General features: G+C 31.3%; 2 protein-coding genes across 3 annotated transcripts in view; one reads left to right on the top strand and one right to left on the bottom strand.

Moving 5' to 3' along the window:
• LOC132716233 (fibropellin-1-like) overlaps positions 1 to 527 on the bottom strand; it is a 45,952-nt gene extending 45,425 nt beyond the window's left edge. Inside the window, exon 1 of the mRNA XM_060699460.1 lies at positions 439 to 527. The gene's annotated coding sequence lies outside the window, so the exon portion shown is untranslated. The remainder of the gene's footprint in view (positions 1 to 438) is intronic.
• Positions 528 to 6,755: 6,228 nt separating this feature from the next.
• Positions 6,756 to 9,271, top strand: LOC132716234 (uncharacterized). 2 transcript variants are annotated; one of them, XM_060699468.1, is made up of 5 exons: positions 6,756 to 6,908; positions 7,705 to 7,999; positions 8,206 to 8,414; positions 8,544 to 8,720; positions 8,984 to 9,271. In XM_060699468.1, the coding sequence occupies exons 2-5, from the start codon at positions 7,708 to 7,710 to the stop codon at positions 9,254 to 9,256; spliced, it is 951 nt and encodes a 316-aa protein (XP_060555451.1). In that variant the 5' UTR covers positions 6,756 to 6,908; positions 7,705 to 7,707; the 3' UTR covers positions 9,257 to 9,271. The 2 variants fall into 2 exon arrangements, with proteins under 2 accessions (XP_060555451.1, XP_060555450.1); XM_060699467.1 differs by lacking the exon at positions 6,756 to 6,908 and having other exon boundaries at positions 7,320 to 7,999.
• Positions 9,272 to 12,475: the final 3,204 nt, after the last annotated feature.

The following is a 12,475-nucleotide window of genomic DNA, read 5'->3' as shown; positions in this document are numbered from 1 at the left end:
TATTTATAAATACACAAACATATAAATACACAGGAATATACAATTAACAGGCGTATACATATACAGACCTTATACAATACACAGGCATAGTACAATGCACAAACATAATACAATACACAGAAATATAAATACAGATATATACAATACACAGATGTATACAATTCACGTGTATTAAGTTTATGCATTAAGTTATATGTTATATATAAGATATGCGATATTTCAAGTATAATACTACTATCTTCATTGTAAATTAATTTACACAAATATAATTCTGAAACAATTAATTAAGAATTAAAATAACGAGAATAATGGAAACAATGTTAGCCGCTCTGCAGTCTTAAGTTGTAATTAAAAATAATATTTATTGAAGGAAAGTACTTGTCATTAATGAAACTATATAAGGTTTAAATTTTTGAAAAAGTCATCGAAAATAATTACCTTCAGCCACAGTTTTAAAACCTTGGTCTCTGAAACGCTCCGGTATAATTGCCCTTTATACGAGGATTGGTAACTTCAACGTAAAAGCGGTCACCTAGCTAGGCAGTAAAGGTATTTTATCTTTTAAACACTTTTTGTACCGCACGGCAAGTGGGGCATATTTGGACACTTACATTACAAAACTACAAACAAAGATTAAACATCCAAGATATTATAATTAACAAAAACATTTTTTGGTAGTGACCCTATTTATGAGGCGCGATATTCGTTCTATTTTAGCTTCAACCTTTTTCGTTCAATTTATCAGCTTTATCTAGTTTAACAAGTATTTTGATAGTTTTATGTTATGATACTTCAAACTTTTGTAAAATATTTGCTATGCTCATAAAATATTTGTATTAGAAATCTAGGACACTATTACTGAATACATCTAGTCTGAATAAGCAAATGCACAAAACATGTTAATGAAGCTGCATTTCCTTATACTGGTCGAGCTAATTTAGTCCATTCTTAAAATTTGACAGCTTTTCGTTACGTTTTACTGACTTTAAGTACGTATTTTTACTGTGTTTATAGTGTTTAGTGTTTAAAACACGTAACATATTTTGTATGTGTACTTAATAGATGCTGATACATGTAGTTATATTTCGAAACAAAAGAGACTGTGTTGCAACGTTCAGTATTTTGCCAATATCAAATTTGAGCATGATATAGCTTTAACTAGTGGTTTAATTTTCCGATGAAACTCTAATTAATCAGGATTACCTTTCTAAACGTTATTACCGATTCAACTGCTATACATTTAACAAATATTTAAATTTAAGCTTTGTATAAACATATGTATCTCTTGTATCAAGATTCATTTGAATTCTAAATTGATACTTAAATCCTTTTTATATTAAGTTAAAAGTCCATTGTCAATTGTAATGCAAGAAATATAAACGTTTAGAAAGATAAATAACAGTCCAAAACAGTGCAATACCTTACACAATTTACGTTGTAATTGCATTCACCAAATATCTTACTCATATCATACAAGATAAATTATTTGTGTTATTAGTTCTGGTATAAATTTATTCATTAGTTTGAGACAATTGGGAATTATCTGTCCGGTCTTACGATTTAAAGTAAACTATCTGGTTTATGATAAAATGTAGCTACGGGAATTAACGAGGTTAAATAAAATTCACACGACCTGTTAGTGTGTAATGTTACATAACGATAAGACAAATGATGCTAACACATATTCTTAATTCAGGTTTCATATTTTAATTTACATATCACATTTAGCAATGGGTCTTTACTAGAAATAAAAAACGTATCTGGCGATCTTTCAAGCTGCCTTGTTTTTATCTAGATAAAACGTGTATATAGAATACTTCGTACAAATGAATTTGTAATATCATACATTTTCAATTTAATATGAATAAGGCAAAGCGAGCTCTTTGACAGAATATGTCATATATGTAAGTGTTATTACCATATTAATTAAACCCTTCGCGAGCACATTACTAGGGACTCTATACACTTAGAACTGCGCATCACTACTACGCACGATTTTTTTATATTCAAATACCGCCATTTTATGTTTTATATGCTATCTAAATTGTATCCATCCTAACATTAGTTTGCTGATTATGTAAAACAAATTTCGGGATTATTAATTCCATTTCGTGAAAACAGCACCCATCGTAAGATTTTCAGTGACATCTTAAATTGCTTTGTTCTGATAAATTCAGTATTGTCAATAGAGAAAATGCATAATACCTCAAATCCATATTGTTTGTAATGTTTTCTCCAGATTTGATCCGAAATGTGTTTTTATATTCTAGAATTTTTCTTATTATTAGTTAAAATTATTTTATACAGTGTTATGTATTAATGTTTTATTTTAGATGAATGTGTTATTGAATATTGGTGAAGAGGCTGCATGTTCTCATTAATATAACTTTATTTCACCTTCGAGTTGTTGTAAGAAATGGATAAAACTTGTTGACTAAGTTAAGATAAATGTATACAAACACTCATTTTCCTTGATATTTGAAATTGCTTTTACAAGATAAACTCATATATTAGTGTAACATTCACTAGTATAGCATTTATCTACACTATCTTCAATTACCTGTGACGAAAAATGTAATAAAAACATTTTCAAACTATTTCACATTATAACAAAAATTAATAGGTAACCTTTTTTATATTCATGCTGTAATTGTATGTGTGCCATAACATAGCATTTATCAGATGTTATTATGTTTAACACATTTCTTCTTCTTTTTTTAAAAAATTATTCCTGTGTCTTCAGTTTATTTAAAATTTAAGTCATGACAGATATAGGAGTCTTTTATTTCTATGACAAAGCAGATAGAAAGTTGACGTAAATATTTAATCCATCGTTGTTTGTGTTTTGCTATAATTATTTTTTATCTGACTGGCGGTTCTATTATTAAATTTATTCTTTAAGGGCTGCAAATAATTTTAATTATTTACACGTTTACTACTTAATATTTCAAATACTGTTTTATGTAAAAATTGTTTACCCTTCTTTGTGATGCGATGAAAGCATGTGACGTGAACGCATGTCCCTGTGATTATATCCTCTAGTAAGTGCTTCTCCTCAGTTAATGTACACATAGATCGCAGTAAAAAGCCGATGCTCTTTTTTTATCTCAATATGTTTAAAAACGCCTGGTCCTCACGGCGACAGTTTTCGTTTTCATCTCTACCATTACCCAGTCCATGTCGTTTTCACAGCGCCCTGGGTCGTCCTGGAAATGTGGAACTGTCAAATGTTTTATGTGATAAGGTAGTAAATATTGTAGTTATTTGGTAGTCCTGCTTGTATATTTAGACATTTGATACAGCAAAAACGAATCTGATTAAGATTCAGTATTGCAAGACCATTCCGGGAAATAAATGAAAATAATATAATTATATACCACTGATTTGATCATTTTTATTCACTCATATGAGGAAACTTGCAAGTGACAATATATCAGGGTATATAAAGAGAACATGTGTCTTTATAACAAATATCTGGATAGCTTACCGAAAACTTTTGATTTTTCTTCATAAACAATATGCCTTTAAGTGAAAATCAACGAAATTGACAAAAAGAATGATAATTAAAATCATATTATCAATCATTTAGAGACACCAGAACAGGTTGCGACAGCTGGAGACAATTACTGTTATGGGACTGGAGGATAAACAACACATCTGTCAAACTATCAGAAAACAATATGCCAAATGAAATTTCTGAATAACAACTGTATCACTTTGATGTGTCTCATTTATAATGTGAGGTTGAAATGGTAAGGTTTAATTGAAAAATGTCAAACATTCCGCATTAAAAAATATAACGCATGCACAGTTTGTTAAAAAAAAAACTTGAAAAAAATGAAGGAAAAGTAAAAACATTGCTGAATAATATACATGGTTTTGCGATAAATGATTTATTTTGCGTATTTGTATTTCTTGACTTATTTAATAAGGTCTATATTTGCATATTTTGACCTCTTTTTGGTAATTTACGTGGATGAAAGTGTCGTGTCCAATTTGTAAATTAGCTTCTTTATTTATTTTACAGTCTACCTTAACAAAAATCATATTATCCTAGAACTAACATGAATCTTGAAGGAACTGCTTTAAAAGTAAATAAGAAACACATAAAAACTCGTATGGGCTAGTGTTGTAACAAACCTAAAGCACATGAAGAAGTAACATCCTCTTAGAAGACTGATTTCCGACTGTGTACCATTGATTTCGGCTAATGGCGGAAATGAATAACAAAACAATGTCTTAGCTCGCGAGTAAGAAAATAAAACGCCTATCTCTGAGATTTTTTTATTTCGATTATATAACGCTTTTGATGTCTTATTTGAGAAAAAAAGATATCAAAAGACTAGTCCTTTCAAGTGTATCTTTTAAATATAAACATATTTCTCTAAAACTGTCAAACCCACTTAGTAGATACACAACTAAATAAAGAACATTGTTAAATAGAATCACAGATAGGACATTTTGTTAACCCAGACACTGAAGAAATATTTTGGATGTTTTTTTAGGTTCAGATATTCATTTAAATTATACATACAATGTATATTGTTTACCAATGAATCATATTCATTGTAAAAAATACACAATATGTTTTTAATACAGGCATTGAAGATGTTCTAACGACAAGATTTGTGTTAATAATAATCGTAAATAAATTTTCTGCCATTGTCAGTCAAATAATAACATATGTCAGTCGTTCTTATATATCTTCAAGATAAACACTGGTAAAATATGTGAATTGTTATTGTGATACCTAGGAAATATTTATATGATAAGCTTATATTATATACGTATTATCATTTAAAATATTTCATTAAATATTTGAATAATTCTTTTTTTAAATTTTAGATTTCGTCGCCTGAAAACTGTAATGTTCTATCTCCAAATTTTCCAAAAACAAGTTACATTGTAAATACACAATTGTGTCCGTAATGGACTGTTCTATCTCCTTGGCATGTTATAGTGCTTCAGAGCTTCTTAATTAAAATACAACGAAACCATCCTGTTCTATCTCCACAAATTTACTATGTCTTGATAAATAGACTGTTCTAACTTACTAGACTAATCATATTATCGATAAATGTCACGTGACTTGTGGGATATATGCAACATACTGTTCTTAATCCAAAATTATCGTATCAAAACATAGCATCAAATCACGTGATAGCAGGACACCGCCATGTTGTACGAAACATTTTGAGTAAGATGGTTTGTTGTTTATTTAATATATTAATACTAAATATAAGTATTGAATGATATTTTGTATTCATTTATTCCCTTCAATCATTGACATTTTAGTATTAAGTCATGTAAATTGTCTGCATGTGATTAAACAACAAACAAAACTGATCATGATTTGAATGTAATTTCGGATGTGTATTTTCGGATAGAAACATCTGTGATCATACAATTTTATCAAAAAAATTCGCAAAAAAGAAAATTTATTATATGTTCTAAAGTTTCTTTAACGTTAGGTACATTCTGTCTCAGAAACAAATTATTTATCTTTATAACAGACACATATGAGTTTAAAAAAATGACTGTACTCATTACCAATATAAAACAAAAGCATAAGATGGTTTATGTTACTGACCAATGTGGAATATTTTGACAACTATAACAGAACTCCAAATATCAGGCTTTTGAGAGATTAAGATAAAAGCATTTCTGGGGCAAAAAAGGCCTTTAAGAAAATTTATAGATATTATACGTTTACATATAATATATGTTTTCGAATGCGTTAATGTTATATAACTAATAGATTGCTTTAAAGTAAACACATTTTATACCAAAGACAGAAGAAAGAAAAATATTTTTATACGTATATTTTGTTTGACTTGTAATTTGACTTTGAATTTCTAAATGAATGTTTATATAGCATTATGTTTGTAATTTTTTTGTACACGAACAATTTTTAAATATGACATTTTTCAAATATAAGTCATGTCTGCTCCACCTTTAAGGTCTTTTCTAGCAGATATGTTTGCATTGCCTACTTAAGTTATAGAAACATTTTTTTTTTACATACCTTCAATTATAAGAACTTCTTACCAACACACAGAACGTGTAAAGCGCATAACAAAATAATTACTACTATTTCATACTTTTGGAAGGAATTTGAATTTGACCATCTTTTGAATTTTCATAAAAAAATATCTTTAAAGATTTTCCCAGCATTCTAGAAAATTTGAAAGTTTTCTTTTCCCGTTTGCGGTTATAACTTTCTTTTTCTAGACATTGAATCCTTTTGAATGTGGCCAAAGTTATAAAAATAGATGAAATGTCTTCAAAATTTATGTGGGTATTATATCTTTATTTATTCAAATTATTTGTTTAAATGTCATTTAATAATGTAATGGATTTAAGGATTTTAATAAGATTTCGAATGTCATAGTTCATGTAGTTAGATACATATGGTCTAAGAAATAGTGTAGTGTCAAAGTCAACTAATCAAGGGATAATTAGCAGAGAGCATTTTTGGCAGCTTTTTAAAGATAAAACATACTGTTGTATATGATATAAATCAATTCAACTTAAAAGACATAATGTTCTAAGTCACATTGAACACTCTGATTTTAACAATTTTTGAAAAAAAGTAACAAGGACTGTTCTATCTCCAAATGTTTTGTTAGGTTTTTAAGCAAAGAAATATTAAAATCCACATGTCTTTAACGATATTGAGTTGTTCTCCTGAGACCACGTTTAGTAGTTTTTAAATTTTCAAAATCCGACAATAAATAAAAAAGTAATGCAATACTAAATCTTTACTGGTTGGCGACCACCAAATCCGGACGACCATCAAACCCGGACGGTTCATTAAACGCTTGATTTCGTTGTTTTCTTCGATCAGTTGTTGTCGATCAATCAAACGCTTGTTTTTGACCAACATCAGAAAGTAGCAGTGTTTGTTTGTAAGTATTTGTTACAAAATAATCGTTTTAATTTTCCAAATTTCACTTCCGTGTTTATCATCGTGGGGGAAGTTGAAAAATGTCCAATGCGCATGCGCAGAATTTTAGCCCCTTCCTATGTGAGGCCCGTCTGCAGTATCACCGATAAATTTATGTCGGCAGACGATAATATCAAACTTTATTTTCGCCGAAAGAAAACTTTTTAAAATGTTATGTCATAAAAGTTTTGACATATTTACACAAAAATATCGTAAAAATATGAAAAATAATTGAAAATTTACATTTTTCATGGAAAAACTACGCTCGATTTTTAAATCTAAGGGAGGCAACTCGTACGAACGTATCGAGTCGGAAAATTGCAGATTTGTCTCCCTTACAAATAACCACTTAGTTATAGAGTCTTTTTGCTGCGTGTAAAGAAAAAATAGAAAAAAATATATAATTTGAGTTATTTATGTTGATTTTTTTTATTCATCGATTTTTTAACAGATTAAGACTCTTCTTAAGCTTTCAAATACACATACCAATCTGTTCCCTGAAATATTTTAAATCTTGCTCAATGCACAGATATATTATATTTAGCTCCATGCTCAATGAAGACCGACTTCTATCGAACGCAAGGGACTGTTAACCTTTCGATCTGTTAATCACTGGGCCATGCTTCAATGTTCAAGCTTTAAATACAAAAGGGTTGTTATTACGCATATTAAGATAATGAAAAGACACAGAAGTTGAAAGTATGCCTATGCGTTGTGCAATATATAAGAAATTCAAACCAAATGTTCATATCTTTCAGAAAATGCAGGCAAACTACTCACCAGGACAATTGAAGAAGGCTTTATCTGCTGTTCGACAGAAGAAACAGCCGATCAGGACTGCAGCCCGGGAGTTTGGGATACCTAAAAGCACTCTGTATGACAGGTTACAGGAGAGACCATTGGACAGCTGCAGCCGGAAGAAGCTCCCGAGGCTGTTGACTGTAGAAGAGGAAGGGGCCCTGGTAGAATTTGTACTTTACATGGGTGGTCAGGGCTTCCCCATGACTAGGACCATGATTCGTGTGTATGTGCGGGAGATTTTACGTAGAACAGGTAACATTCAATTAACTATTAAATTCTGATATGATAGGCATGCATATAATTAACTAATTTCATGGAAGATTTAACAAATGTAGCAACTACTAGTATATAGATTTGTAAATGCAAAACTTTGTTAAACCTAACATTTCTGCGTCTTTTCATTTGCTCACACATGACCGAGATATTGCAATTCTAACAATTATCTTGTTTTTTTACAGGACGTGTGTCCCTCATTTGCATGGAAACTGGACCGTCTGATAAGTGGTTCCGAGGTTTCCTCGCCAGACACCAACAACTGTCGGAGAGAACCCCGGAAAACCTGGACAAGTCTAGAGCGAGAATGTCTAGTCAATATACAATGGACGGCTGGTTTGAGCTCCTTAAGAAAGTTTTGAGGGACAAGAAGCTCGAGAACAAGGAAGGACAGGTACCTTTATACCAAGTTTTACTCTTGATAAATGTTTTCAATCTATGAAATATATTGAATTTTCTTGGGAAAAAATATCAAATATTTTCTACATCATTTCTTATGAAGTAAAAACTTTTTTAATTACAGATTTTCAATGTAGATGAAGTGGGTTGGTCTGGGAAGGAGAGAAAGAAGGTGAAAGTGTTTGGACAGAAAGGAGCCCACTGCTTTGCGGCCAACAATATCACATCATGTGAACATGTGACGGTGAACATGTGTATTTGCGCAGATGGCAGAATACTACCGCCAATGATAATATATAAAGTAAAACATACATTATATAATTTACATGAATATTGTCACGTTATATACATTAATTATGCTATAATTTGTTCTAAACACGTCGTCTCCATAACATTGTACAAATGAGTATTTTTAAGTGAGTCTTATTAAGCAATCGAGTATACGCTGCAAATTTATACAGAGCTCGTAATAATGAATATATTTTCATTACAACACAGTACAATCATATGCCGCTTTCTTCTAGATAATAGTTCATGCGTGTCTACTGGATTTCAATATTACAGGAATCGTTACCACACAGGTCCATGCATGACGGAATACCTGGAAGTTGGCTGTACGGCAAGAGCGAGAACGGCTACATGGACGGTGACCTGTTTCTGACGTGGTTTAAAGAAATATTTCTGATTAACTGCGGCAGGGAGAGGCCCGTCCTGTTAGTCATGGACAACCATGATAGCCATGTTACATTGCCATTGGTGGAGACTGCCCGTTTAAATGATGTTGTACTGCTCGGGTTGCCTGCCCACACAACGCACATTCTTCAACTATGGATGTAAAAGTAAGTACATGCACATGCAATTACATAAAAGATTTTTTTTCGTCGAGACTTGCATTAGAAAAGATACGTGATAATATAATTAAATTGTATTATATTATTTTATGTACTTGTTACCTTATATATTGGGAAGGTTTAGAGCAAGTATGTACATATTCTTAAACATATTTATATAATATATACAAAATTAGTTTCGTTTTTTTATTTTAAACCTTTGAGTTACACTTTACGTATATCTGTAAGGAATGATCTGATATTTTGAAGGTAAATGGACCACTGAAGACCAGATTCAGTAATCTGGCGACGCATCTGGGCTTCGCCAACCCAAGCCTGTCAATAGGAAGAGCGAGATTTCCTGTAGTTCTGCGTGACGCAATAGACCAGACGACACCCTCCTCAGTTAGACAGGCGTTTGTGGCTACCGGCATAGTGCCATATAACCCGCAAGCTATAGATAAATCACAATTAGTTCCAGCAACTTTTACTAAAACAAATGAACAGAGTATGTATTTACTGTTTATCGTTTACTTATTTTAACAGTAAAACGCGTAATGCATGTTATTTAATTTGTTTAAGATTTCAAACATTTATTTAAAAAGTTCCATTAGTTCACTTTTGAAGTAATTCGTTCGTTGTCCGTTTTCTTGTCACACTTACCATTAAGTTTTTATCAAGGTAAACAACATTCCTTAGATAGCTTTTAACCAAACATTTAAATGATTGTTCAGTTCCGCGGCAAAGTCAATACATTCGTCTCTTTTGTAAAGAACATATTTTTAAGAGGAAAAAATATATATCAAATCCTTTAGTGGATCAAGGGGTCATACCGCAGTCAATGGCGCAGGTGTTGGTGCCACCGCCACAAAAAACAACGGGAAAATCAAAATCTTCACGAATTGTGACCGAGGGTCGGGTTATAAGTGGCGATGAAATGTTTAAAAAATTAGAAGTAAATTCACTAGAAATATATCTGCTTTTGTACATCCAACTTAAGTATATTATGAAACCACACACGTACTTTTTTGACGCTACTTAAACCCTTTTGTCGTCCATTATATACCTTTACTCTGTTTAATAAAAATCAAACATGAAACAAAATTATTTTTGAATTTCTAATAATTTTGTTTCATCTCTATTTCAACAGTTATTCTGTTCTTATTTTCAGGAGAAGGAGGAGGTCATGCGACGCCAGATGGAGGAAAAGGAGGAGAGGTTGAGGTTAAAAGAACAAAGGAAACAGCAGAAAGAAAAAGAAGAAGAAGAGAAAGTTGAGAAGAAGAAACGACGGGAGGAAGAAAAGAAAAAGAAGGAACAAGAACTTAAGGAGGAGCGAATGAAGAAGGCTGTTGGGGGAACGCTTAGCACATAAACGTTTTAGCCTGTGCTGTGTGTGGGGAGAGAGGGCGTGTGAATGACGAAGTGAATGGAGTTATGTGGTATGGGTGCGATGATGTATGTGTGGGCGTTGGTATCATGAGGAAGTGCTTGGGGTCAGAGTGAGAATGAGTATCTGAAGGAGAGTGAAAGTGATGATTTGCCTTGGTATTGGCCGTATGTAAACCGTGGTTTATGAGGAAGAGTAAGAGTACGAGAAATTGTGATGTTAAGATTATGTCTGAATGTATTTCTTGATGTTTTTTAGTTATTTCATAAATTTGTGTTTATAGAGTTTGTTTTAGTTATAAGTAATCAAAAATGATTGAAATAAATGGAGAATGTTAATATGCAAGATTAGTTTGTTAATTTTAATTTGTCTGCGCGCTTACCAGTAAACAATGTATATACAGTTGTATATAGGAAAATTATATATATCTACATTGTTTGATAGGATACACCAGTGTAATCTATTCAAAAACATAAGCCAGATAATTTAAGCTAAGAATAGCTGTTGCGTTATGGTGAGTTCATTGTCAACGAATTGTAGAATGTTAACCACAAACGAGCATGAGTTAAATTTAACTGTTCATTGAAAACACTCGATTCTGGCAGAAAGAAAGCGTTTCACATTCTTAAATAGGGCCTAGTTGTTAAACATTCATAAGACTCTTTTAAGCACGATAAAAGTCTCGTTTCTTCTTTAATCTAAATAGACTATTATACAGTGTCACTCTTTTAAGATCCTAAAATAATAAAATTGATTTCTTTCGTTCTTTAGAAAATTACTAAGTTTACATCACTTAAGACAAGGTTGACGTCAAAATATTTACGTCAAGAGCTCAATACCTTACCTCCTAAACTAGCTTATAACGATTTCAAAATTTAATAATAAAATTCTCAAATTTCGGCAATTGCCGCCGGAATATTGCTTATGCGAACAGTATTGTTTTAAAACCATACAAGCCATTACTTTGGCTAAATTATAGCTATATACTGCCTGTCCGGACACATGGTACTGTAGTCTGGATAATTTTGACACTTTGGTACACCCCGCACGGGCCTCATACACGAATGTCTACGTAATCAGAAGTAAACAAACCAGCTCTTCAGTTTAGCGAAGAACCTAGCTGTATTGTGTTAAAATTTCAGGTATCTAGCTTTAAAAATGTGAAAAATATATGGAAAAATGTTTAAAAAGTGTCCGGTTGATGGTCGCCAACCAGTACATGCTTTTTTTCTCAAAAACAACAAATTGGCACTTAGAACAAAACGTTTTTCAAGCGACGATTTGATTAAAAAATTTATTTGTTTTATTTAGAAGAACAATATATACAATAAACATATAGTTGGGAATCGCCCTCAACCCGCTGTAGCTCTAATTTATTGGCGTTTTTTGTTTTGTTTAACGTAAGTATTGTGTACTTTTGGGGTTCTGCAAAACATTTACTTTCGCTCAATGTAACTTTTAAGGAAAAATTATTACTTTTCAAAAATTTAGCTTTTTTAGTATCCATTTTTGTGCAGTGAAATAAATCATATAAAACTCGAAAATGTTTTTTTAAGTTTTAAAAGATTTACGAAGTAGTTTTTACTCGCTAAAAAAAAAGTTAATTGTTTTTTTAAAATACAAAACAAAAAACATAATTTGATAAGCAAATTTTTTGTAGATTTTAAATGTCAACACTTATTCTTTTAAACAAAGAATTTTTTTTTGTTATGGGCTAAAGAAAGACTTTGCCTTCAGTGTTGAAAACAGTTTTCATTTTTTCGGGGGATCATCCCTATTATTTTTACTTTAACAGCATTTCTTCTGTAAAGTGATTTTGGCAGCGGAGAAAGTCGC

Source organism: Ruditapes philippinarum, unplaced genomic scaffold, assembly GCF_026571515.1.
Source record: "Ruditapes philippinarum isolate M1 unplaced genomic scaffold, ASM2657151v2 ctg10122_1_1_1_1, whole genome shotgun sequence".
In the NCBI taxonomy this organism is placed as follows: Eukaryota; Metazoa; Mollusca; class Bivalvia; order Venerida; family Veneridae; genus Ruditapes; species Ruditapes philippinarum.
The sequence above is the reverse complement of the archived record's forward strand: the minus strand, read 5'-3'. Positions and strand labels throughout refer to the sequence as shown.